Source organism: Plecotus auritus (genome assembly GCF_963455305.1).
Source record: "Plecotus auritus genome assembly, chromosome: 1".
In the NCBI taxonomy this organism is placed as follows: Eukaryota; Metazoa; Chordata; class Mammalia; order Chiroptera; family Vespertilionidae; genus Plecotus; species Plecotus auritus.
Genome location: NC_137770.1, coordinates 84,317,985 through 84,345,384, shown reverse-complemented (window position 1 = coordinate 84,345,384; position 27,400 = coordinate 84,317,985). Strand labels below are relative to the sequence as shown.

Genomic DNA, 27,400 nt, shown 5'->3' with positions numbered 1-27,400 from the left:
TGGGGCAGTGGAGGGTCCCAGGGAGTTGGGGACCTTGGAAGAGAAGCCACATATTTAATGGAAAGCTCTCCTACCCAGAGAAGGTGACCCCTGTGTGTCCTACCCACCTCCACACTTGAGCTATATTGAGAGGTGACAGTAGATGGGCCGGGGTGGGGCTGGGAGAATATTCCTGGGTGTGAGAGTGTAGGGAAGCCAGAGCAGGGGAGGCTGGCTTTGTTTTCTGAACACAATGTCCACTTAGTCATGACAGGCACGGCTGCAGAAGACCTGACACCTACTGCCTCTGAGAGGTGGCATCTGTGGAGGTTGGGGAGGGGGGCCTTGAGGCTCTGGGGCACTTGGGGACACCATGAAGGAAGGCATGTAAGTATGAGCCTCAAGAGGGTTGGAAGGGGCACCAGAGTTCTACCTGGGAGGGGGTGGCAGACTGCAGAGCTCCACCCCACCCCCACCCCAAGCAACGCAGAGCCTAGGGCCCAACTGGTGCAAATCCCCAGGCCTGCCAGGCCCCAGCCAGCCTGGGCAGCACCTGTACTCTCTGGCAGTCCAGAGAGGTGAAGGGAGCAGCCCCCCACCCTAACCCCTCTTCCCTCAGGTCCCAGGGATTAATGCCTCCTGACTCTCCCCATGCCCTTGCTGCCCCCCACCAGGAGCAAAGGGTGGCAGTGGGAGGGTAAGAGCTTATGTGTGCAAATGTGGGTGTACAAATGTGTGTATCAGTGTGCATAACAGCAAGTAAGAAAATTTGCAAGCTTCAGTTTATAAGTGTGAAAATTCTGCATGTGTGTGGCTAAGAATGGGTGTGGTAGTCAAGTCCATATGTAAGGTCATTGGACTGTGAGTCTGCGTACAGATCTGCTGAGATGCATGAGGGAACCCCCTTCCTCTGTTTGAGAGGCTGGACAGTGCGTACTGTATCAGGAACATCAAAGGAGGGGCTGGGGAGCTCCAGATGTGTCCCCAGGGCAGCACAGCCTTAAGTGCCTGGGAGGACAACTGTGTAAAAAGTTGGGGAACAGAAGGAAACAGGACACAGTCTTTGTGCTGAGAGGGCAGCACAGAGGTCATGGAGCTAAGCAGTAGACCCCCTCCTGGGCATCCTGGCTCCAGCTCCCAGTCCCTAGCTCTGTAGGACGCCATGGGAGAGGGAGAGATGCCCCAGATGTGGCGGTGTGAGAGGGTAAGAAAGATGGGGGGAGTCCATGGCTGGGAGGCAGGGGACAAGCATCTGGGCTATGAGAGTAGGTGACCCTCACCCAGTGTGCTCAACTCACCCTTCAGGTTAAAAATAACCAAGGTAAGGGCCTGGTGGGGCGGGGGAGGTGGTGTGAGAAGGTCCTGTCTTCCCACTATCTGCCCATCAGTCCTTTGGAGGGGAGGAATGTGCCCAAGGACTAAAAAAAGGCCCTGGAGCCAGAGGAGCTGGGGTAACAGACCTTTCATGGGCAAATCTGGAGGCCCGGTTGTCCTTCTATCACCTCCAGAGCCAAAGGATCAAGGGAGGAGGAGCTAGCAGAGGAGAGAGGTGGGAGGGAGGGTCCCTCCGGAAGGACTCCAAATTTAGGAAGGGGGTGGGGGCAGCGGGATATAAAAAGAGCGAGCTGCCGAGGACAGACAGACACTACTTTGAACCAGGTAAGAGGGGGTTTGGGTGGAGGCTCTGTGGCTCACCTCCAGAGCTCCCATCTGAGAGACTCTGCCTTCACTGGGGAATGGGGTGCAAGTCGGTGGGAGGCCCAAGGTACTGCTCACACTGCCTTTCTCCAGCCCTGGGAAATTCCCACTGACAGAGAGGAGGTCCCACTGAAAAAAACGAGAAACCTCTTTTCTTCTCCCATCTGCATTTCTTTCCTGCATCCGTCATCTCCTGCTATGTCCTCCCCACCCTGTCTCCATCTTTTTCCCTCTTCTGATGATTTCCCTCTCTTTGCCTGGTTTTATTTTGCCGCTTAGTCCTTGTCATACTTCTTTGTCTCTCCCCCTTGCTCTTCCTTCTTGCTGTGTGTTCTAATTTCCTTGCCTCTCTCTGTTTTCAACGCTGATTCCACGTACGCTCTCTTCTCCTGGTCGGCCTTCCTCCATGGTTCTTCATCCTTCTGGTCTGTTCTCTCTGCCCGACTGCACCTCTTTGGCTCCACCATGGTCCAGGCTCTTCAGAATTCTTTGTGAGGTGATCACCAGGTGAGAACCACCCAATTTTCTCCTGGGAGTCAGGTTGCTAGACCAGGGGCTCACTGTCACTCCTTTAAGCTGCTTAGCACATCCCCTTAGCAAGCTCCAGCCAACTTCACCCCTGCAGACCCTCACAGAGATTCCTCTTCAGTGTCACTTCAGAGGGCAAGGGAAACAGAACTTGAATGGGGAGGGCTGGACCCAAGCCAGGTGCTTCTCAAAGGAGGGGTGAGGGGAGAGTGTTAGGACCCAGTTGGTGAGAAGGTGGGGCAGGGAGTGGGGGTACAGAGGGCAGTGCCACTCACTGAGGCCTGGGCCCTCCTGTCTCAGCCACAGAGAAGCAGCAAGATGACCGATGCCCAGATGGCGGATTATGGGCCAGCGGCCCAGTACCTCCGCAAGTCAGAGAAGGAGCGTCTGGAGGCCCAGACACGGCCCTTCGACATCCGCACTCAGTGCTTTGTGCCTGATGATAAGGAGGAGTTTGTCAAGGCCAAGATCATATCCAGGGAAGGGGGCAAGGTCACTGCTGAGACCGAGAACGGCAAGGTGTGTGAAGCACAGGGCCAGGGGAAGGGGAAGAAAGATTTTGGGGGAGGTGCCAGGATGAAGCCACTTGCAGTGGGAGCTGATGGGTCCCGGAGAAGAGCCAAAGCCAGTGGGGTTGCATGACATGCCCCCTTGAGGAGCCAGTGTCTGAGTGAGAACGCTGACCTTTCTCAGGTGGACCTGAGCAGGTAACCAGGCACCACCCCAGCATTGCACACCCCTTGCCAGAGAGGATGCTGGAAACCTCAGCTGACTTCCTCCTCAGAGGAGGGCATAGTCACATCAAACAGTTCCCTTCACGAGCTTGTATCCCTCTTCTCTGTGCCTCAGTTTCCTCCATAAACAAACTCTCCCAAATTCCCCTCACCCAAACCAAGAGCAAACTCACAGACCCAGGTGAACACAAAGAGCAGGAACTCTTTAGCTGAATGCTCAGTCCTGGGGCTGGTGACTGGCACTCAGAAGCCCTGGGTCCCTGGTCCCTCACGCCAGCCCTGAGAATTGCCACTGGTCGCCAGCAGCAGCTCAGAGCCATGTACCTTGCAGGCACACTGATTAAACGTTGCATTCCATCGAGGTGTGGAATAATGGACCACAACCCACTGGGGGCTTTGACTCTTACCCCAGCTCTGCCACTAACCAGCCACCCTACCAGCACATCATTTAATTATTCAAGCCACAGCTTCCTCCACTGTAACAAATGCTGGAATACCTGCCTGCAGGATCTAATGACATCAGAGCATGGCAAACTCACCAATGCCAATCAAACCACAGTGACAGTGGCCAGTGTGGAGGTAGGGTAGTTGGGTGAGATGTCTTTCCAGTAGAGATGAAGATTTGCCTCAGGCACTGCCCTGGAGTCACAGTGAGGGGTGTGCACAGACGGTAGAGGTGCCAGCCTCTCCAGGTTTGCCCCTAGATGGGGACTGAACAGTAATAGTTACAGGCACAGGGTCTGGGGTACTGACAAGACACAAGGACTCTAGGATGGTCTCTAGGGTGGAAGAGACAGTGAGTGGGAAAATTTTCTGAGAAGCTCTGGGGTAGGGCCCGGGCACTGGCCGGAGGAGAGCTGTGGGAGAGAGGCCAAGTTGTGGCCTGCGTTCTGGGAGGTCAGTGGGTGAGACTGGTGACTACAGACTGGGAGGTATACTCATTCTGTCCTACTGCCCATGCTCCCTCCCTAGACGGTGACCCTGAAGGAGGACCAGGTGATGCAGCAGAACCCGCCCAAGTTCGACAAGATCGAGGACATGGCCATGCTGACCTTCCTGCACGAGCCCGCCGTGCTCTTCAACCTCAAGGAGCGCTATGCGGCCTGGATGATCTATGTGAGTGCATTCTGCACATGGCAGGAAGCCCATCCTGGACTAAGAGCAAAGTAGGGCAGGGCAACATTGCCAAGGGGGGAAGGTCAACACTCTCCCAAGGGGCCCAGCACGCCCCCTCCTCCCATCCCCTTCTTGCCCTTGGTCAGCTGCAGGAGGACAGGAGCCAGCTGGGTGACCAGGGACTCTCCTGCCAGCCACCACTGCCCATCCTGGGTTCTCCCAGCCTCTCATGCCTGTCTGTCTCCCGCTCCAGACCTACTCAGGCCTCTTCTGCGTCACCGTCAACCCTTACAAGTGGCTGCCGGTGTACAACTCAGAGGTGGTGGCTGCCTACCGGGGCAAGAAGAGGAGCGAGGCACCGCCCCACATCTTCTCCATCTCAGACAATGCCTATCAGTACATGCTGACAGGTGAGCTCTGTGGCCCTGCCTTGTGCCCCCTTAGCCATGGACCTAGGCCCTCAGCCCTGACGCCACTGCCTGTCCTCTTTTCTCTTCCAGATCGGGAGAACCAGTCCATTCTCATCACGTGAGTGAGCGCCACCCACCCACAGAGGCGCTTGGGGGGCCCAGGCTGGTTCCTAAGGAATGGTTTAAGGTTATGATTGAAAGGAGTGTGGGGTGCTGGGCTCTCAGAGAAGTGCTAGAGTGACCAATGATGATGTGCAAATTCTCCCGGTGGTGGTGGTCAGATGGCCAGAACTCTGAGGGAGGAGGGGGCAGTGCTACTAGTAAGCTCCAAATGGAGATCAGTGAGACTCCTAGGTTATGATGGGTCCCTGTTGCCTCCAGCGGAGAATCCGGGGCAGGGAAGACTGTGAACACGAAACGTGTCATCCAGTATTTTGCCAGCATTGCAGCCATAGGTGACCGTGGCAAGAAGGACAATGCCAATGCAAACAAGGTACGGATGGACCACACGCTTGGTAGAAGAGGTCTGGGCAGGCTGACCCTGGTGACCCTGCGCCTTGCCCTGGGGAGCACTGGTGGCAGTGCTCAAGATTTTCCTGGCAAAAGACACACACTCTGGGTACAGATATGGCCCTTTGGAGCTGCAGACTCCCCAGCAGTGCACCCAGCCCCAGCCCCAGCCCCATTCACCAGGACCAGAGCAGCCCCCTGCCCTCTACACCAGCACCTAAAGGTGGACAGAAGGTGAACTCCCAAGTTCTGCTCCCTCTGCAGGGCACACTGGAGGACCAGATCATCCAGGCCAACCCTGCCCTGGAGGCCTTCGGCAATGCCAAGACTGTACGGAATGACAACTCCTCCCGATTCGTGAGTGCCCTTGACCACTGCCTCATCTGGCCTTGACAAAAAAGGGGCTGCTAGCTCTGGCCGGGTGGCTCAGTTAGTTGGAGTGTCATCCCATACATCAAAAAGGTTGCAGGTTTGATTCCAGGTCAGGTTACATACCTAAGTTTCAGGTTCAATCCCTGGTTGGGGGGTATACAGGAGGCAACCAATTGATTTTTCTCTCTCACATCGATGTTTCTCTCTCTCTCTCTCTCTCTCTCTCTCTCTCTCTCTCTCTCTCTCTCTCTCTCTCCCTCCCTCCCTTTTTCTCTAAAAATCAATGAAAACATATCCTTGGGTGAGGATTAAAAATGGGGGTGCTGTTTTACCAACACTAACCACAGTTGATTGTCCTGTGTTTGACTTTGGGATATCAACAAGTGGGTTCTCTGTGTATATGTGTGTGTCTCTCTGTCTCTGTCTCTCTCTCTTAACCCTTCTGATTTAGCCTGGTTCCCTGGGTTCTGGGAACTCAAGAAAAGAGACCTGGAGTTACCACAGCTGTTCCATAGCAAGAAATGGAGGAGATTTGGTCACATTCTAGATTTTCCTTATTTCTGTTTCCAGAGCTTTTCCACATTAGAGTGGAAAAGGACATAGACATTGGAGCCAATTCTCCAGCTTTACACTTGCCCAGCAAGTTCCACACCTGTCTGAACCCTAGTCCCTTAGTCATTGAAACAGGTTGTAATAGCCACTGAAAAGATTACATGAGGTCATATCAGAAGTACAACCAGAGGCATTCTCTCTGTGCCCATTCCCATGCCAATGTTTCTATTCTGAGATCCCATGTGGGTTATGGGCATCCTTTCCCTGTGTTGCTGATACTAAACGGGGACCCCAAATAGGTCATTTACATTTCCAGGGCATTCTGAGTTGTGTTGAGGTCCAAGATCTCCATTCTGTCTCTTCTGGCCAGTCCCTGACTCTTTGTCCCATCTTCCCCCAGGGGAAATTCATCAGGATCCACTTTGGAGCCACTGGAAAGTTGGCTTCTGCAGACATAGAGACTTGTGAGTATGCAGGCAGCCCTGCCCACCTCTCCCTATCCTTCTCCTCTGCCTTTCTCCCCTGAGGGTGGCCCTGTTTCATCATTTCCCCTCCATCTTCTGTCTTTGTCTACATCTGCCTCTTGGCTTTAGTTTAGACCTTTGTTCCTCAAACTGTGGCTTTCCCCTGACCCACTTCATCTTACTGTAGGAGCCTGATCACCCTTTTGCTGATTGACTCTCCCCTTCCTTACCCACCTTCCTCTCCTCTCCTCACTTCAGATCTCCTAGAGAAGTCCCGAGTGATCTGCCAGCTCAAGTCTGAGAGGAACTACCACATCTTCTACCAGATCCTGTCCAACAAGAAGCCAGAGTTGCTGGGTGAGCCCGGCCCCATGCCCCTGCTGCCCCACTGTCTTCCCCAAGCAGGGCAGGTGCCCTCCATCTCCTCACCCTGCCTGCCACCCCACTCACCTCCCTCCTCCTTCCATCTGCTCAGTGGCTTTCTCTTTCTGCCCCTATTTGGGTCTGCCTGCATCGCCTCTTGCCTCCCTTTCCACCCTTTTCTTGTCATATTTTCTCCTGCTCCTTGTTGGCTTTCTCATTCTCCTCTTCATTTGCCTCTCCTTCTTATAAGTGTCATTTCCCCACTATCCTCCCTTCCTGTGTCCCCTTCATCCTCACCTATTTTTCATTTCTTTTGAAGTCTCTCTATGGTTCTTGCTAACTGTTCTCGGGCCTCTCCTCCATTCTTCCACATCTTCCTGCCCTGCCCCTTGCCTGGACAGACATGCTGCTGGTCACCAACAACCCCTACGACTACGTCTTCGTGTCTCAGGGAGAGGTGTCTGTGGCCTCCATCGATGACTCCGAGGAGCTCCTGGCCACAGATGTGAGCGAAGAGGTGGTGTGAGGGCTCCAGAGGACTCCTGAATCACCCACTCCAACTATCTTTTTGCCTCTCTTGGTCTGTTCAGAGCGCCTTTGATGTGCTGGGCTTCACTGCTGAGGAGAAATCCGGTGTCTACAAGCTGACGGGAGCCATCATGCACTACGGAAACATGAAGTTCAAGCAGAAGCAGCGGGAGGAGCAGGCAGAGCCTGATGGCACCGAAGGTTTGAGGGCAGGAGGGCAGGCACTGGAAAGGCCTGAGGAGCTGGGTGTCACCTGTCAAGAGGAGACAGTCTTCTGGGAGCAGGGTTTCCCACACTGCGTCCAAAAGTGGTATCTTTTAACAATTCTTAAGGAGCTAGGTACAACAATAGAGAAAGAGGGAGGAAACCAGAAGTCTGACAAACAGGTAGCCAGAGGGAGAGCCTTTTCCAAGGGGCAGGCTCTGCCCCCACTCTCTCCCTATTCAGCCCTGCCTCCAGGCTTTCTCCTCTGGTGCAGCCTAGCCAAGCCTCTGGCCACTCACTGTCCCCAAAGAGGACCTAAGGCTTGTGGTGTAGATGGGTGTGGTGAGGGCTGAGGAGGGAGAGGGACATGAGAAATATGGGAAGACAGGGAGCCCCCGCACCCCCACAATCTCTTAACCCCAGCAGTACCAACCAGAAATTAGTCAGGAATTTTTCCTCCTATGTTTAAATCTCACCAGAGCCCAGAAAAACACAGCTCCTGAGCTCTGCAGATCCCCATCATTGATGCAGTGTGCATGTGGGGGTGTCCAGCCTTTGGGTGAGCCCTTCACAGGCTCTGTGCCATGTTGGTTAGGAGGCACAGGCCAGGGGTTCAGACACAGCCCAGGGCCCACCTCTCTGGGCCCTAGTTTCTTCCTCAGTGAAATGGAGGGCAGACCTTTCCAGCCCCCTCCGGGGCTGTTGCAAGAATTCTTTGAGAAGAAGATGTGGTGTGAACAGTGATAGACAAACACCTGAGAATATTCCTCTTGCCCTACCTTTGAGGACCCCTTCTCTGTGTCTGTCCAGATCAAAATGCCAAGCCTGGGTGCCATGATAGCCATGTCACCAGTTATCACAAAATGCTTGAAATTAAACCAAACAGATTCCCTCTAAATAGAGGTGATGTATTGGATGGCACATTTAGAGAGCTGGGAGTTGGGGTGGGGGCGGGGGGAGTTGTCCAACATGCTGTTAGGAAATTAATTTGCCAGTCAGTCAAGTTGGTCAACATTGGATTAAGTACAGCAATACCCAATGCTGGGCCAATCCTGGGATAGGAACAAAGGAGGCAGGGAGCAGAGCACATCTCCTCCCATCCCTGCCCTGGAGAGATGAGGAGGTGCAGTGAGCTTGGGGACATGCTAACGCAGTGCTAGTGAAGGGCCTGGACCAGAGACCCCCGGCAGACATAAAGATGGAGGCATTGTGGTAGGCACTGGGTGAATGGAGGGGCCTGGGCTTCAGGCTGACTCAGGCACATACTGGAGTTGGACCTAATGTTTCAGAAAGACTCTGGCCCTGGGGTGGAAAAGAGGATCTGTTGAAAGTACTTGCTTACTCCTTTTCTTTTCCACCAGATGCCGACAAGTCTGCCTACCTCATGGGGCTGAACTCAGCCGACCTGCTCAAGGGGCTGTGCCACCCTCGGGTGAAAGTGGGCAATGAGTATGTCACCAAAGGGCAGAGTGTGCAGCAGGTGTACTACTCCATTGGGGCACTGGCCAAGTCAGTGTACGAGAAGATGTTCAACTGGATGGTGGTACGGATCAACGCCACCCTAGAGACCAAGCAGCCGCGCCAGTACTTCATTGGAGTCCTGGACATCGCTGGCTTTGAGATCTTCGATGTGAGTGAGGGGAACCCTGGGAGAAGGGAGAACAATAATGCACTCATTGGCACATGGGTCATAAGCCAGACACCAGAAGGGCAAGTGGGGTTCAGCAGTGACAGAGGCAGTCAGCGTCCTATCTTCAGAGGGTACTCCCTCCGTGCCCTGACAGGGGAAGGAACCAGCCACAGTCCTCATTGGGCTGAACACGACCCTGGGGCTGAGCCTACTGGCCACTCGGACAACTGCCTACCTGACCCGCCTCTGCTCTCATCCCCCCTGCAGTTCAACAGCTTCGAGCAGCTCTGCATCAACTTCACCAACGAGAAGCTGCAGCAGTTCTTCAACCACCATATGTTCGTGCTGGAGCAGGAGGAGTACAAGAAGGAGGGCATCGAGTGGGAGTTCATTGACTTCGGCATGGACCTGCAGGCCTGCATCGACCTCATTGAGAAGGTGCTGTCTCAGCCCATTGACTGTGTTTCCTTCCCCCACCATCCCAGACAAAGTGACAGCTTCATCCCTTCTACAACCAAGAAACTAGAGTCCCCAGAATCCCAGCCTCTCCCCAGGTCCAGCTTCCACCCACTATGGGGTCACAGGCATACACAGGACAAGCCCCTTCCTTCTGTTCCCAGGACCTTGTCCTCACAGTGGTCACATCTGTGTCTTGAGAGGGGAATGTAGTCAATGAGGACTCCTGGCCCGTCTGACACTCCATGGAAAGTGTCACTCATAGAATGATCATAGGCTGAAACTAGAGATGTGGGCTTCCCATTCTCTTCCGGTTCACTAAGAAAAGCCTGTCTTCAGCCCCTCTTACCTAAAGACTCAAGAGACAAGCATGAAGCTGATGGAAGGCTCCCAGTGATGACTTGCCCTCATGGTGCCCTTGGGCTTTGCTGGTACAAACCAGAATCCAGAGGGATTGACCCTCATCCAGCCTAGCCACTGTCCTTCAGGAAAGCTTCCGACAGGCTTTGGGTGGTGATCTAGGGTACCATGCTTCCAAAGGCCTCAAAATCCCCTGAAACTGTATGTAAAAGAGTGTGCGTGAGTGTGTGTCTGTCTGTGTGTATATATACACACATTTTCCTGGGGAGGCAGTCTTTGCTTCATCAAATTTTCAATAAGATTCTTGCCCCAAGAAAAGTCAAGAACCACCATGCTTTCAGAAGAACAGGATGTTGTGCAGACCCTGGATCCCTCTAACCATCTCTTGCAGAATTCTTACCTGTCCTATAGATAGGGGTCTGGCCAGCCCTGCAGTCTGGTGGCTCTGACACACATCTATCCCTGCCTTCACTGTCCTCTGGGGTGGGAGCCGTCCAGGAAGGCAGAGCTATGCTGGGATACCTTGGGGGCCCGGCAGGATGATTGGGGGTACATGGTTCTTCATTGGGTGTTCTGGGGCAGAAAGAGGTTATACATGCCAGATTTTAATATAATTGGATTTAGGTTAAATCCAAGAACATTTGTTTCCTCTATGAGGACAAAAGATGACAGCAGGCTCTCTGTGGCCTGTCAGCTATACTGGGCTGATGCTCTGTCAGGGTGTGGGACTCTGAAAGCCTGGTATGTGCTCAGTGATGCTCTCTCTACTTCCCCACCATGCTCTCAGCCCATGGGCATCATGTCCATCCTGGAGGAAGAGTGCATGTTCCCCAAGGCCACAGACACGACCTTCAAGGCCAAACTGTACGACAACCACCTGGGCAAATCCAACAACTTCCAGAAGCCTCGCAATGTCAAGGGGAAGCAGGAAGCCCACTTCTCCCTGGTCCACTATGCTGGCACCGTGGACTATAACATACAGGGTTGGCTGGAGAAGAACAAAGACCCACTCAATGAGACAGTGGTGGGCTTGTACCAGAAGTCCTCCCTCAAGCTCATGGCCACACTCTTCTCTTCATATGCAGCCGTTGATGCTGGTAAGGGCAGCCTCTGCACTGGGCCAGAGCACTTATGGAGGTACAAGGGGCCAGGGTCCCACTGTTTCAAAGTTCATGACTCTAAAGATGGGAGCCTGTGAGTCATGGGTTGGGGGACAGAAGGTCCCACAGTAGTCCATCTGTACCCCTTCTGTGAAAAAGGTATGTTCCACTTTGTGTTATGGATATCAGTATATATGTCGTGTGTCATCTTAAGACTGTGAGCCCCTGATGTCAGTGAGTGTAGCACACACATCACTTAACCAAGCCCAGCATTAGAGTGTGCCTGCAAGATGTTTCAGTAAACTCTGAGAGGATCACTGAACAAATGAGCCTCCAGGTTAGAAAAGGAAGAGGAAGGGTGTGGACTGAAATGAGGAGGATGAAATACCAGAAGAAAAGTAGAAAGTGGGAAGATGTAAGCATGAATGGTAGGGTTAGAAGAGGGTGGAGAAGAGAGCTGATACTATTTCAGCACCTGCTATGTGGCAAGCACTGGTGACACGCTTAGATGCTGATCTTATCTAACCTTCACACCTTTAGAGGTAGTTACTACCCTCCTCATCAAAAAACTGAGACTTGGACATAAGAAGTCACACAGCTAGTGAGGCTGTCCTGCCCCTGCCCGAAGGCTCCTCTGTTTAAAGCTCTTGTTCATCAAAAGATAGATACAGAGGCAGTAAAGCATCAAACAGACTGTCAAATTACAGTAACCAACGGATGCAAAACATTGGGGGGTGAGGGCATGTATGGGAGTGGGGTGCGGGGGGGTAATGGTAAGATATGTACACATATAATACCTTAATAAAAATAAATAAATAAATAAATAAATAAATAAATAAATAAAGCTCTTGTTCATCATTCCTTCTCTTCTTTTTAGCGGAGAGCAGTAAAAGCAAAGGAAGCAAGAAAAAGGGCTCATCCTTTCAGACAGTGTCAGCCGTCCACAGGGTAAGGAGGACCCAGAGATCTGTGGTGGGCAGGCCCAGACCAGAGCCTTGGGCGCACCACCCTAACCTGATGCTCTAAGTTTGGGGAAGAAAGAAGTACATGCTGATTGATCATTTTGGCATGTAAATTCTACACAAGCTTTAACTCGTCATAAATTATGTGTCAACTCCTTATCCTTTTTGAGGGTTCTGGTGGCAGGCTGTCTGGGGCCCAGGGCTCAGAGACCAAGGGGGTGGGTGGTGTTTGCTGTGGCTCCTGACTCCCTCCTCTCATCCACCCCCAGGAGAATCTGAACAAGCTGATGGCCAACCTGAAGACCACCCACCCTCACTTTGTGCGGTGCATCATCCCCAATGAACGGAAGGCTCCAGGTAAGCCATACGGAAGAGTCTAGTCTGGGAAAGGCACTTGGCTCATTTGCCCTGAGGCTGATCCCTCTCTCCTCTCCACTGCTGCAGGGGTGATGGACAACCCCCTGGTCATGCACCAGCTGCGCTGCAATGGCGTGCTGGAGGGCATCCGCATCTGTAGGAAAGGCTTCCCCAACCGTATTCTCTATGGAGACTTCCGGCAGAGGTGGGTACAGGGAACAGGGGGAGTCCAGGTGGCCTTCGTAGGGAATGGAGTCTGCAGGTGACCCCAAATTTTGTGGGAAGAGCCGGCCAGTGCAGAACGTGGGTGACTTCGGCCACCTCCCTCCCAGGTATCGCATCCTGAACCCAGCAGCCATCCCTGAAGGCCAGTTCATTGACAGCAGAAAAGGGGCAGAGAAGCTGCTAGGTTCCCTGGACATTGACCACAACCAGTACAAGTTTGGCCACACCAAGGTGAGTCTAGAGCTCCGCAGGGTGGACTTGCAGGGCGTGCAGCCATGTTGAGCAGAGCAGCTGGGAGTTTGGAAGGCAGACCCCTGATTCCTGGCTTCCTGTATCCTGAAGCCAGGCTTCCTTTCTCTCTTGTCTTCCACATTTCACTCCCAGGTCTGGAATGAGCAGGTGATGGGTCCCCTGGGAGCTCAGCCAGGGTCTCCCACCCTCTTCCTCCATCCTGGATACCCTTCTCTGAGGCTGCGACCCCCTTGTCTCTCCCCCTTGTTTGCAGGTGTTCTTCAAGGCGGGGCTGCTGGGACTGCTGGAGGAGATGAGAGATGAGAGGCTGAGTCGCATCATCACCCGCATTCAAGCCCAGGCTCGGGGTCAGCTCATGCGCACTGAGTTCAAGAAGATCGTGGAGCGCAGGTGAGGCACAAGGGAAAGGAGAGATGTTCCCAGAGATGTAAGAGGCAGACAAGTAGTTCTGACTGGCTTGGGTCAGAAGACCTGAGTTCAAATCCTGGCTCTATCACTTATCATCTGGTCTGGGCAAATGACTTTACCACTCAGGACCTCATTTTGAAATCTTTTTTGTTAATCCTCACCCGAGAATATTTTTTCCATTGATTTTTTTAGAAAGAATGGAATGGAGGAGGAAAGGGGGGAGAGAGAGAGAGAGATCAATGTGTGAGAGAGAAAGATCAATGCTTGTCTCCCACATGCACCCTAGTTAGCGGGTCTGGAGATTTGAACCCATGACCCTTGGATGCTCAAGCCGGTGCTCTAACCACTGAGAACACTGGCCAGAGCTCATTTTGGATTTTTTAAAAGTTTTTTTCATAGGGAAATGCTAATTAAGAGACTCATGAGATACCATTTAAATACACTAGATTTACAAAAATCAAGACGTGTGTGATTCACCGCTTACAGATGTATAAATTAGTGCAACTTCTTTGGAAAACAATTTTTCATCTTTGAATGGGGGTGTTTATCAATTCCACTCCTGAGTGCATGCCCACAGAGAAACTCCTGCATGTGTACAAGACAACAAAAGAATCTTCATCGCAGCATTGGTAAAAATAGCAAAGATCTGGAAACAGCTCAATTTTCTATCCACAAAGAAATGGGTAAATAGTATAGTCATTTGGTGGAATATTATACAGCAACAAAAAGGGGGGGGAACTACAATTACATGGTGCAATATGTTCAAACCTTAAAAGTACATTGTTGAGTAGACAAAAGCAAGTCACAGAAAGATACATATAGTGTGATACAATTTTCATAAAGCTCAGAAATAATAAAATAGTGGCGTATTGTTTAAAGATACATACATATATAGTTAAAGTATTTTTAAAAAAGCTAAGAAGAGAAAACCACAAGATTCAGGGTAGTGGCTGGTGAGGGACCAGGAAAGAGGCAGGAAGGAACACACAGGTGGAGTCACTGTGGCAATGCTCTAGTTCTCATTTGGGTGATAGGTTCATAGGTAGTCATTTTGTTGCATGCTTCATAACATAAATTATAGATATCCCTATATCCTATGTAATAAGAGCTAATATGCTAATTAGACCGGACGGTGGAAGGACCCTCCAGAATGACCAGTGGGCGGGGCCAGGGGGCTGCAGGGCTGCGGAGGCCAAAGCAGCTGGGGCTGCAAGGACCAAACCCTTTGCAAAAATTTCATGCATCGGGCCTCTAGTGTAAAATATAATTTTTAACACATTTGAGTTTTTTATAATGCTAAACATAGTAAACACTCTATAAGAAGTAGTTTTCATTACTACTAAGGCCCCGTAGGAAAAATATAAACTGCCCTTGTCTTTATTTTATCAATTAATAAATTTTCATTGAACAACTCCATGTTCGGTGTAGTAATGTTGAGGTGGGGGTGTTTATCAAGGCTACAAGAAAGGTCCCTGCCCAAAGGTGCCTACAAACTTGCTTAAATGGGCTGGGAGCCAAATGCAGTTTGGGAAGTGCTCTTTCTTAGTGCCCCTCCTTTCCTCTATGCTTCTTTGCCAGGGATGCCCTTCTGGTAATCCAGTGGAACATTCGGGCCTTCATGGGGGTCAAGAACTGGCCCTGGATGAAACTGTACTTTAAGATCAAGCCTCTGCTGAAGAGTGCAGAGACAGAGAAGGAGATGGCCAACATGAAGGAGGAGTTTGGGCGCATCAAAGAGGCGCTGGAAAAGTCTGATGCTCGCCGCAAGGAGCTGGAGGAGAAGATGGTGTCCCTGCTGCAGGAGAAGAATGACCTACAGCTCCAAGTGCAGGCGGTGAGACCACATGATTGTTTCTTCACCTCTCTTCTCCCTCCCCTAGATTATAGCCCATCTCATCATCAGGGACCAAGACCCTGGATCTCTACTGTCTTTAATCACCAGCTCTCCTTTCTGTCCTCTTCTTCCAGGAACAAGACAACCTCAATGATGCAGAAGAGCGCTGTGACCAGCTGATCAAGAACAAGATTCAGCTGGAGGCCAAGGTGAAGGAGATGACTGAGAGGATGGAGGATGAGGAGGAGATGAACGCTGAGCTCACTGCCAAGAAGCGCAAGCTGGAAGACGAATGCTCTGAGCTCAAGAAGGACATTGATGACCTGGAGCTGACATTGGCCAAGGTGGAGAAAGAGAAGCATGCAACAGAGAACAAGGTGAGGGCAGCTCCCTCGGTGCCAGCCCAGGTCTCCTCAGGATTCAAAGACCACACTATCCTAATCAACACTAGGCCACTCAGGGGATCCTGATGGCAATGTGGTCCTTGGCATTGGAGATCTCCATAGATGTCTCCAAGCTGGTGACCTTTGATCCTAAAGGAGACAGGGTTCTTGGTTGACAGGTGAAGAACCTGACAGAGGAGATGGCTGGGCTGGATGAAATCATCGCCAAACTGACCAAAGAGAAGAAAGCTCTGCAAGAGGCCCACCAGCAGGCCCTGGATGACCTTCAGGCTGAAGAGGACAAGGTCAACACACTGACCAAGTCTAAGGTCAAGCTGGAGCAACAGGTGGATGATGTGAGTAATAAAAACTATGCTCAATCTTCCTCAGGTCAGGATTTTGTAGGCAACACCAGTGGCCAAAGAGTTCCTGATCCCTAGGACTCGACCCTTGAGGCCTTTTTGTTCTCTATAGTTCCTCCCTAGTCTGGGTCTCTGAATCCTTGGTGCTTGCAGGAATTGCTCTGCTGGTTTTGACTTCCAATCCACTAGACTTTGAGTTTAGAGGAGAGCAGATAAGCATGCACTGTGTATCTCAGGTTATCTACACCCTGTTTGTTTTCTTTTCTCCATCAGCTGGAGGGATCCCTGGAGCAGGAGAAGAAAGTGCGCATGGACCTGGAACGAGCAAAGCGGAAGCTGGAGGGTGACCTGAAACTGACCCAAGAGAGTATCATGGACCTGGAGAACGACAAGCTGCAGCTGGAAGAAAAGCTCAAGAAGTAGGAGCCTACAGTGGCCAGGAGGGGCTAATGGAGGTGTCTGGCCAGAGGGTTAGAGCTGCAGGGTGCTGCACTCCCACTGGCCCTGGTTTCTTTGGGCACAGTGGAAATGGGATGTCAATCACAGACCTCTCTCTTTCACCCCTTTGGCCAGGGGGGAGGGACTGGTGCTGGTATGTTGATGCAAGAGAAAAGAGAATGGGCATAGAGAAAGGAAGACCACCTGTCACCCTGATTCTCCTCCAGGAAGGAGTTTGACATTAGTCAGCAGAACAGTAAGATTGAGGATGAGCAGGCACTGGCCCTTCAGCTGCAGAAGAAACTGAAGGAAAACCAGGTAAAGTTCTCCCCAGTGCAAGCAAGGGATGCTCAACAGCCCTGAGGCAGCTATGACCTTAGGAGATGCTTAGAGTTGTAGACATATCTATAACTCAAGGCCACTCCAAAGGTCCCACCAGTCCCGATTTACAGGCACTTGGAAACACCAGCCTTCTCCCATTAGAACAGTAATATGTTATTGTGGCAAGACTGTTTTGTGTGTGGAGGTAGAGTGGGAGGAATCATACCTACAAAAAGGGCTTCTCTTTCTGAACTATGCTCTGCCTGGTGGGTTTTCTGCTCCCGGGGAAAAGCTAGGGTTCGATTCTCCTCTAACCCCTCCCCCCCACCCCCGCTTTTTTTTGGTACTTCTCCCCTGCATGGGAATGAGAAGTGCTTTCACGGAGCACCCACCTTCCCATAGGCTGCTCTGTTTATATTCTTCCTGGGTACTGACCACAGCCACTACCCCAGGCTGAATCCGCATAGAGTACTCATGATATGGGGTGAACTCCTACAACTGTGAGCAAGTCACTTCTACTCAGAGCCTCAGTCTCTTATCAGTCAAATAGGACTAATAATCCCTGGCTTACAGAGGACCAGAGGGAAAAGCATATGGAAACCACTCTGTCAACTAGAAGTCAGCCAGCCAACTAGCAAGGCCGGCTTCTTTTTTTCCCCCATGGCCTTCTCATCCCTCTGCAGGAGGTAAATTAGTAGCCAGTCTCTCTTACCTTTAATGCACCCTGAATTTTAAAGTGCCTTTAGTCCTGTGTTTGTCAGAGTCCTGGAAACAAAGAAGCAGGTACTCTCATTCCTGTTTTATAACTGCAGAAACTGCATGGCTTGCTCTGGACATAGTAGCCCCATGGGCAACAGGCACTCAGCTACTGGGGGCAGGACCTTAGCTCTCACTTTCTGGTCAGATGGCAGCTAGTGGAAATAGCTGGTCTCCCCTCAGCATTTGGGGACCATGGCCCAGGCTGCAAGTGACACATGAACACAATTCCACTCCTCTGGGGGCTGCTCAGAGGTTGGCCTGCCATCAGTGATAATTTGCCCTCCTGTCTTCTTGGGTGCCCCTTCTGGGTTTTAGCCAGAAAATCGGGATATACTCAGGTTTTCCTACCATGGGTTTGGGCAACTTCTTTGACTCATGGACTCAGAAAAATACTACTGTTATCTTCATCAGGTCTTGGCAACGGGCTGTGGCTCCTCCCTCCTGTCCAAGCTCTTGCACACAGCCCCACCTTCTCCATCCTGGGAGCAGAGGCATAGTGGTCTTCTCTCTCCTGCTCCCAGGACCCACCCATGCACATTCCATTAAGACTGTCCATAACCACAGATGAAGGCATCTCACCAATCCTCCCCTTTGCTCCTGGCTAGTCAGACAACAGATCAAAATGGTAGATGAAACATTATTCCCACTTACTCAAAGCCAAGGCCAAGACCAGAAAAATGAGGTAGAGGTAGAGGAGGGCACTCAGCTGGCCTGGAAGGGAAAAATGAAACTGGAGCCCAGCCCTGGGCATAAAAAAGCAAGCCTTACAGAGTGAGAAATATGTTTGACTGGACTTTGTGGTCAACTTGGAAGATAGCAAAAGCTTTTCATTGTTGTGAGGCATATTGTTGCAAATAAAATACAAGCACCTGCTTTCCTGCTTATGTTCAGGGGAGCAGAGCCTAGTACATCTGTGAAATCTATGAAATTTGGGATCTCATGAGATCCAAAGATCCCCTTCCGAACACATATTCTCAGGATTTAGAAAAGCAGATTCTCAGACTGGGTCTGAGATGCCCCTGAAAAGTGCCTTGAAGTTTTGGCTTCAACCAAATTCCTATTGATGACCTATGCAATAGAGGATGATTCACAGCATCCCTAACTTCTGCCCCCTAGATGCTAGTAGCAATCTCCTTCCCCAGTCATAACAGTCAAAAATCTCTCCAGACGTTGCTGACTGACCCCTAGCGAACCACTGCTCTGCAGGACCCGAGTGCTTGGGTCAGGAGTTTTCTAGAGCTGGGGGAGGGGACTCCCATGGAGGGTTCCAGGCAGTGAAGCTGAGCCCTTTGTGTCTGGGCCCAGGCACGCATCGAGGAGCTGGAGGAGGAGCTGGAGGCCGAGCGCACTGCCAGGGCCAAGGTGGAGAAGCTGCGCTCAGACCTGTCCCGGGAGCTGGAGGAGATCAGTGAGCGGCTGGAAGAGGCTGGCGGGGCCACATCTGTGCAGATTGAGATGAACAAGAAGCGTGAGGCTGAGTTCCAGAAGATGAGGCGGGACCTGGAGGAGGCCACGCTGCAGCACGAGGCCACGGCGGCAGCCCTGCGCAAGAAGCATGCTGACAGTGTGGCTGAGCTGGGCGAGCAGATTGACAATCTGCAGCGTGTGAAGCAGAAGCTGGAGAAGGAGAAGAGTGAGTTCAAGCTGGAGCTGGATGATGTCACCTCCAACATGGAGCAGATCATCAAGGCCAAGGTGGGCCTGTGCTTAGCCTCTCCTTGCCCTCCTCACCCTCACAGCTTGAACCTTCCTTCCACTTTCTCTATCTGCCATCTCTCTAGTCATCACTCCCTCCATCACCCTTCGGTCTCTCTCTCCTTTGCACCTCCTTTGCCCTCCACCCATATCTTTATCTCCTCACCATTCTTCTCTTCTTTAACTCAGGTACCCGCTTCCGATTGTGCCCCTCCAGCACCACCCATTTCATCCCCCTGCCCTCTGTGCTCTCCCCACCTTGGCCCTCCCTTCCTTCCTCTGGTCTACCCAGCCCCTACTCCCTGACAACTCCAGCCCCTCCCACATCCCAACTTCCCTGTCCCTTTACTGCCTGAAGGCAAACCTGGAGAAGGTGTCTCGGACATTGGAGGACCAGGCCAATGAGTACCGCACTAAGCTGGAAGAAGCCCAACGCTCCCTCAATGATTTCACCACCCAGCAAGCCAAGCTACAGACTGAGAATGGTGGGTGTTCCTAACCAGCCCTGTGCCTGCCCCAGGATAAGCCATCAGTTGCCCTCTTTCATGGCCCTCAAACCCATACTCCCACCTCCAGGTGAGCTGTCCCGACAACTGGAAGAAAAGGAGGCACTGATCTCCCAGCTGACCCGAGGGAAGCTATCCTACACCCAGCAAATGGAGGACCTCAAGAGGCAGCTGGAGGAGGAGGGCAAGGTGAGGCCCAGCTAAGGGACAGTAGGACAGGTGGCAGCCCTGGCGCAGTTAGCATCAACACCAGAAATGGAAACTGAAGAGAGAGGCCCCTGTGTGGGAAGACCTCCAGTCTAGGTTCTTCTACTCTTCAGCTAAGCCACACTTATATCATCAAATGCTTCTTTTCTTATTTGTAAAGGGGTAGGGTAGGCAAACTGGGGAGCTACTCCAGGATGTTAAAATTCTACACCCTGAATGTGGCTGGGGCTTAGTTGAAGTTTGTAGGTATGTAAAGGATTTGAAGAAGGGGAGGTGGGGGGGAGGAGGCATTCCCTCTCACCTTCCTGAAAGCTGAGCCCACCTCCTGCTGTTCACCTCCCCAGGCGAAGAATGCCCTGGCCCATGCACTGCAGTCAGCCCGCCATGACTGCGACCTGCTCCGGGAGCAGTATGAGGAGGAGACAGAGGCCAAGGCAGAGCTGCAGCGCGTCCTGTCCAAGGCCAACTCGGAGGTGGCCCAGTGGAGGACCAAGTATGAGACGGACGCCATCCAGCGGACCGAGGAGCTCGAGGAGGCCAAGTGAGTCCCAGGCAGCCCCCACATTGAATCTAAGAGAGGAAAAAGCCAGAGCACATGCGGTGGGACAGGCAAAGTGGGAATGGGAAGGAGATTTGGGGTAGGAGAGAGAGGAGGGTGGGAGAAATGTGGTGGGAAATAGAGGTGCTTGGATCCTGCACTCTGAGTGAACCCCGACTGGCCCTGACTCACTTCCTATGACAGGCGAGCTTTTGGCCCGGGTTATACCTGATTCTCACGTATAAGACGAGCAAAAAGCTTGTTGGTCAGAGGAGCTACCATCGATCAGCCTGGCATGGGACAGGTGGGGGCTGCCACCCAGATGGTGCTGCATGGGGGAGGAAACTGTTCTAGGTACCCGTAGCCTTGCTCCCTCAAGGCTGGGGTCCCAGGGCCTAAAGGGGCTGCACATGGTCCCAAGGAGCTGTGAGGAGGAAGTGGGTCCTCCTCAGATGTCTGTCCCAAGGCCCCACTATTCCTGGGTAGAGTCACACACACACCCAACCAACCTGGCAGGAAGAAGCTGGCCCAGCGGCTACAGGATGCTGAGGAGGCTGTGGAGGCCGTCAATGCCAAGTGCTCATCCCTGGAGAAGACCAAGCACCGGCTGCAGAACGAGATCGAGGACCTGATGGTGGATGTGGAGCGCTCCAACGCGGCCGCTGCGGCCCTGGACAAGAAACAGAGGAACTTCGACAAGGTGGGTCTTGGTGGGGGTCACAGCCAGGGGCAGAGCAGGGTTACCAGCATCAGTATGTGGCCAGGAACAAACTCCTTGGAGACAGGGAGGAGGCTGAGCCCAGGCAAGGGGCCTGGGCAGCCCCTGGAGGTGGGGCAGGGGGCTGCGCAGTCAGTCTGACTCTGTCCCTGCAGATCCTGGCCGAATGGAAGCAGAAGTATGAGGAGTCACAGTCGGAGCTGGAGTCCTCACAGAAGGAGGCTCGCTCTCTCAGCACTGAACTCTTCAAGCTCAAGAACGCCTATGAGGAGTCCCTGGAGCACCTGGAGACCTTCAAGAGGGAAAACAAGAACCTTCAGGGTGCGCTGGGGCACAAGGCCAGGGAGGGGAGGAGGCAAGAAGGGCCACTGAGGGTCGGAGAGAATACAGGCTTTGAGCTTTCTGGTCCTCTAACCCCCAGAGGAGATCTCTGACCTGACTGAGCAGCTGGGAGAAGGAGGAAAGAATGTGCATGAGCTGGAGAAGGTCCGCAAGCAGCTGGAGGTGGAGAAGCTAGAGTTGCAGTCAGCCCTGGAGGAGGCCGAGGTGAGAATTTGCTTCCACCTGCACCCCTCCCTGCTTCCCCCCTACCCTACTCTTTCTGACTCCTTAATTCTTCCTCACCCAAGATAAAACTATTAGCTTCTTATTCTTAGTCCCAGGTCATCTACTCACTACCCATGACTACCTCCAAAGCCAAGGTCTGCACAAAGGAAACATCACAGATCATAAACCATAGGTTTGGTTTCACACCAAGTTTATAAAGTTGAACCATCATAATAGCCCCTCAAACAGTGGGTGGCAGCATGGGCTCTAGAGTCAACTAGACCTGAGTTTGAAACTTGGTTTCAGGACCTCCACTCTGTCACAGGGCAAGTTCTTTAACATCTCTGTACCTCAGTTTTCTCACCTATAAAATGAAATTAATTATACATACCTCATAAGATGTATGCATGATTATTATGAAAATTAAATGAGATAACACATTTAAGCACTTGATATATATTAGCTATTGTTATGGTTCGTTTTTAAGAACCTAGGTATAGCCCTGAGTTTTGTGGCTTCTTTTTTCACCAGAGTGAGGGGCTTAGAAAACAAAGGTAAAGTTTTGAATTTGTGGTTATAAAACTCCCTCCTTTTTCTATGATATTTTAGATGAATCAGGACCATGCAGTGTTGGTGCTGAGGGTGGGGGGGAGGGGGTTATTGGCAATTGTGAGGTTCAAACCCTTTCCTTGGCCAAGGAAGCCGAGGGCATCCTGCACGTCCTCCCCCAGAGCACCAGGTGGCCTGAAAGGCAGATCCCACCTCCTCGTCTCTTCCCAGCTCTCCTCTCCAGGCCATAGTCCTGGCTGACACCCAAATCCTATCAACCTTGCTCTCTACCCCACCCCATGTCCTGATTCTCTGCCTCTGACCCTCTCTCCCCGCCCCCCTCCTAGGCCTCCCTAGAGCATGAGGAGGGCAAGATCCTCCGGGCACAGCTGGAGTTCAACCAGATCAAGGCAGAGATTGAGCGGAAGCTGGCTGAGAAGGACGAGGAGATGGAGCAGGCCAAGCGCAATCACCAGCGGATGGTGGACTCGCTGCAGACCTCCCTGGATGCAGAGACGCGCAGCCGCAATGAGGCCCTGCGTGTGAAGAAGAAGATGGAGGGCGACCTCAATGAGATGGAAATCCAGCTCAGCCAGGCTAACAGGATAGCCTCAGAGGCCCAGAAGCACCTGAAGATTGCCCAAGCTCATCTAAAGGTAAGAGAAGTTGGGGCTCTCACAAGGGGAGTGAGCCCAGAGGGATGGTGAAGGACAGAGAAAAGGGTCCTGGGCTAACAAATATGAGAAGGTGGAAGTCACTTACCTCCTGGACTTGGAGGCTTGAGGGAGGAGGACTGACCAGGCCCTAAGCATGTCCTGGACCAGCCCAGCCTCTAGGCCTAGAGACTAGATGAGGAAAGGTGCCCCTTTGCCCTCCACTTGAAAAGAGATTGTGAATCTGGAATAGGGCACATGAGACCCTGAATGGGAGGCTTCCTCACATTACCCTTTTCCCCCACAGGACACCCAGATCCAGCTAGATGACTCGGTCCGGGTCAATGATGACCTGAAGGAGAACATCGCCATTGTGGAGCGGCGCAACACCCTGCTGCAGGCCGAGCTGGAAGAGCTGCGGGCTGTGGTGGAACAGACAGAGAGGTCTCGGAAGCTGGCGGAGCAGGAGCTGATCGAGACCAGCGAGCGGGTGCAGCTGCTGCACTCCCAGGTGAGGAGGTCAGGGGCCACCATGGTAAAACCTGCTGAGTGTCAGAGCCTGAGACATAGATGATTTGAACCATAGGTTCTGAGTAAGCATGTCCAACCAGGATTGCAAATTATCTCTTGAGCCAACTCTCATCTGTTAGTCATGACTGTGGAACCAATACCTGGGAAGGGGGTCTAGATGTAAAAGCTAAGGGTGTCATAACTGGTTGGTGATGCCTGCCAAAGCCACAAATCTGGGAGTTATACATGCTGCTATTTGATATCCTTGATCTAGAAGACACCTCCATCTTGCTCTGTAAAGATGGAACTTTGAGAACTTAAAGGAGCACAACAGCATCTACTTGAAAACCAAATTCTCAATAGAATACCATTTTTCTGCAGTCCTATACACTCTGCAATGAGTCCCTGTGCCCATCTTATTGCAGTGCCTGGTAGAGTTTGTTCCATAATTTAGTATGTGTGGGAATGATATCATGCGCTGACCTGGTCCTCTCTTCCTTACCCTACGTCATTCTTTCTGTAACTGTAATCATTTCCAGGATATTGTCCTGGTAAAGTTATTCCCATTTTCCTTGGAATATTTTCATGCTCTTGCATAGACATGTTACTAAAGAGATCAGGAGTAGAAATGCAGATTCTTGTTGCTTGAAGTCTTTCTTCAGAGCTGATAACTTTAGATATAAAATCTAGAGCATGTCTATTCTCATAAGAAAAGGGAAAGCATGTGAGAAGCAAGGAATATACTAAAAGAAAGACATGTTTGTAACACATGCCCAGTTTTAATTCTCTCTGGATAAAGATGTAGAATCAGACAACAAAGTATACATTCGATAATTTTCTCTGCCAATATCTAGAACACCAGCCTCATCAACCAGAAGAAGAAAATGGAGTCGGATCTGACCCAACTCCAGTCAGAAGTGGAGGAGGCGGTGCAGGAGTGCAGGAACGCTGAGGAGAAGGCCAAAAAGGCCATCACGGATGTGAGTGCCCCCACACCTTCCAGCCTCCCCTAAAGATGTGAACAAGGGCTCTGGGTCCAGGCCAGGCCACTGTGCTGTAAGGACAAGGTGACTCTGCAGTTTCATGGGTTTGAGGGCCTCAGGAAGCGAACGCCAGGATGGGAAAGAGGTGATCCTTTAGGGAGAAGAGACCTGGGCCCCGGTTCTTTTACACCTCTCTCCTGTCCACAGGCCGCCATGATGGCAGAGGAGCTGAAGAAGGAGCAGGACACCAGCGCCCACCTGGAACGCATGAAGAAGAACATGGAACAGACCATTAAGGACCTGCAGCACCGGCTGGACGAGGCTGAGCAGATCGCCCTCAAGGGCGGCAAGAAGCAGCTGCAGAAGTTGGAGGCCCGGGTGCGGGAGCTGGAGAACGAGCTGGAGGCCGAGCAGAAGCGCAATGTGGAGTCAGTCAAGGGCATGAGGAAGAGTGAGCGGCGCATCAAGGAGCTCACCTACCAGGTATGACTGGTGGCTGCTCTGGGGCCAGGCCATCAGAAGTCAAAGGGCTACCGTAGCCCCACCTCCTGGCCCCCACAGACCCTAAGCCAAACTACCATCCAGGAAATGCCACCTGGTCCTCCTGGCACCTGCTCCTTGAGAAGGTGTCTTTGGATTAACTTTCTTTCACATGCCCAAGTCAGTTTGGCTTAAGTCCATGAATTTTTCCAGTGAATGCAAGAAAATCTACTTCTACTTTCTGAAAGCACTTTTAACCAGAATTTCCCCAGATTTTTTTAATAATCATAAGGTCTACCATGAGGGTTTCCAAATAATCCAAGAAATCTTTCCACCTTCTACTGGCCTAATTGGGAGGGACATTGTGTGGCAGTTTAGGGATAAAAGTCAGAGATGGGCAAAGACTCAGATCCTCCATGGAACTTCTAGGACAATGGGTAGAAGACCTTAGAAAAGGCAGATCACAAAATGTTCTAAGACCTCCATCTGCATAGCTCAGAGCTTTCACCTTTGACTCTTTATTTTCACAGTGTGCCTGGTAATGAAAGACAGAGAAAGGGGAATTGGTCCATTTGACAGCTGGATATGAGGCACAGGAAAGAGATGCAGATGTAGAACTGCAGACATATTTGTGGACATAATGTCAGCTTAGGAAATGTCAGCCTAACATGTACAATGATGTAGAGATGGGATTGATCAAGTGACACTGGAGTCAGTGATCCTGGTGCCCAAAATTTGGCCCAGTACAGTATATTAGAATATTGGGTTATGATAGATTGGAATGGTCTAGACCAGTGGTCGGCAAACTCATTAGTCAACAGAGCCAAATATCAACAGTACAACGATTGAAATTTCTTTTGAGAGCCAAATTTTTTAAACTTAAACTTCTTCTAACGCCACTTCTTCAAAATAGACTCGCCCAGGCCGTGGTATTTTGTGGAAGAACCACACTCAAGGGGCCAAAGAGCCGTATGTGGCTCGCGAGCCGCAGTTTGCCGACCACGGGTCTAGACTATAATGCCCCCTTCTTTCTGCATTCATCATTATTCCTTTCTGGTCATTCTAGGACCACTGGCCAAGAGCATCTATGGTGGAATTGATAAGTTGGAGCTGGAACAGCCCAATGTCTCCGTATTATTAGATCATGGAATTCCATTTGGTTCTGAGCCCCTCCCCCACCTGGCAGCTCTCATTGTTTTTTAAATACAGACTAAGGGCTTTGCCTTGCCCTTTGACCTACAAGTAGCATCAATGATGGACTCTTTCCATCACCTCTTTAATCTGGTCCATTTGAGGGAGGGTCAGCTAAGGCATGGGGAGAAGAGTGGAATGGTGAGGGAGGGAAAGATGATTGTACTTGCTTCTCCCTCAAAACTCCCACCCATCCACCCCCAGACAGAAGAGGACAAGAAGAACCTGCTCCGGCTACAGGACCTGGTGGACAAGCTGCAGCTGAAGGTCAAGGCCTACAAGCGCCAGGCCGAGGAGGCAGTAAGTTTATGGTTTTCTCCACTCTAATGAACACACCTCCTATGTGTTTGAAGCAACGAGTGTCCACCCCAGCTTGCGGCCTGGACAATGAGTTTGCTATTCACTTTAACTTTCAAACATTTGTTAGATGTGTCTGATATGCTCACAGTTGTGTCAGGCGCTCTGAGTTAACAAAAGCAATGCTTATTTGATCCAGGACTTGCTCACAAGTTACTTATAATTCATATACTAATAAGCCCAAGAGAAGGTAGAGTAGCTGCTACTGTAGGTCAGGGGATCAGACAGTGTTAAAGGACTGGCAGGTGGCAGTGAAATTGAGCCTGGAAGAGAAACTGACCAGGCATAGCGCAGTGAGGAAGACATGTGGGTGGGCAGAAAGGTGTGGATGTGAGGTGTTGCTGAGCACGCCTGTGCAGTAAACCCCAGGTCAGGGAGTGTCTATCAGATGCCAAGCCAGGAGTAGGATGCCCTTGGCAAGGCTGTTGCAGGAACATGGGTGAGGGGTGAGAGCACTGAGCCCAATCAAGAACCGGGAGTCCCCAGACCAGGAAGCTGGGAATACGCACCTCCCCAACCCCTCTCACCTCATCCTCCCACCCCCGAACCCCTGCAGGAGGAGCAGGCCAACACCAACCTGTCCAAGTTCCGCAAGGTGCAGCATGAACTGGATGAGGCAGAGGAGCGAGCGGACATCGCTGAGTCCCAGGTCAACAAGCTGCGGGCCAAGAGCCGTGACATCGGCACCAAGGTGGGCCCCCTACCCCAGGCCTGGCTAGTCACCCCCACAGCAGTTTCCCTCCAACATTAGCGCCCCTCTGAGGGGGTACTTCTTACCCTACATTTGGATAGCCTAAGAGTCCCATAACACCCATTCCTGAGAATCCCCCTTCTACTCAGAACACCCCTACAGAGTGGAGCCTCTATAGAACCCCAGTCCTTCAGGGTTCCATTTAGGGGGTCCTAAACCACAAAGACCCCTAAGTGGAATCCCAAGATCCCTGAGGCCTAAACCTCTCCCTCCAAGGGCATCTCCTTTAGGCCCATGAAAGCTCTGGAAATTCCTCCCTACATCCTTCCTCCCTTTTGCCAGTTGCCCCCTCAGACCTTTTATTATTTTTTTTTTCTTCAGCAAAAACTGCATGATGAGGAGTGACGCTGCCTTCAGGACCTCACTCATGCTAACCTGTAATAAATCTGATTGCCAGACTCTGACTGAGCC

General features: G+C 51.7%; 1 protein-coding gene across 5 annotated transcripts; it reads left to right on the top strand.

Annotated features, from left to right (window-relative positions):
- Positions 1–197: 197 nt before the first annotated feature.
- MYH6 (myosin heavy chain 6) lies at positions 198–27,398 on the top strand (the record flags this gene model as incomplete). 5 transcript variants are annotated; one of them, XM_080642967.1, is made up of 39 exons in its annotated part: positions 198–366; positions 2,152–2,184; positions 2,506–2,724; positions 3,912–4,055; positions 4,309–4,465; positions 4,556–4,583; positions 4,847–4,958; positions 5,240–5,332; positions 6,300–6,363; positions 6,622–6,720; positions 7,128–7,231; positions 7,317–7,455; positions 8,820–9,088; positions 9,356–9,526; positions 10,692–11,001; positions 11,882–11,952; positions 12,236–12,323; positions 12,411–12,528; positions 12,656–12,779; positions 13,054–13,190; positions 14,787–15,042; positions 15,177–15,419; positions 15,605–15,781; positions 16,061–16,206; positions 16,453–16,543; positions 18,611–19,000; positions 19,359–19,485; positions 19,577–19,695; positions 20,058–20,254; positions 20,768–20,951; positions 21,125–21,290; positions 21,391–21,515; positions 22,412–22,720; positions 23,025–23,228; positions 24,082–24,207; positions 24,418–24,693; positions 26,086–26,181; positions 26,795–26,929; positions 27,311–27,398. In XM_080642967.1, the coding sequence occupies 37 exons, from the start codon at positions 2,524–2,526 to the stop codon at positions 27,332–27,334; spliced, it is 5,820 nt and encodes a 1,939-aa protein (XP_080499093.1). In that variant the 3' UTR covers positions 27,335–27,398. The 5 variants fall into 5 exon arrangements, with proteins under 5 accessions (XP_080499093.1, XP_080499095.1, XP_080499092.1 ...); XM_080642969.1 differs by lacking the exon at positions 198–366 and adding an exon at positions 1,008–1,183; XM_080642966.1 differs by lacking the exon at positions 198–366 and adding an exon at positions 1,486–1,638.
- Positions 27,399–27,400: the final 2 nt, after the last annotated feature.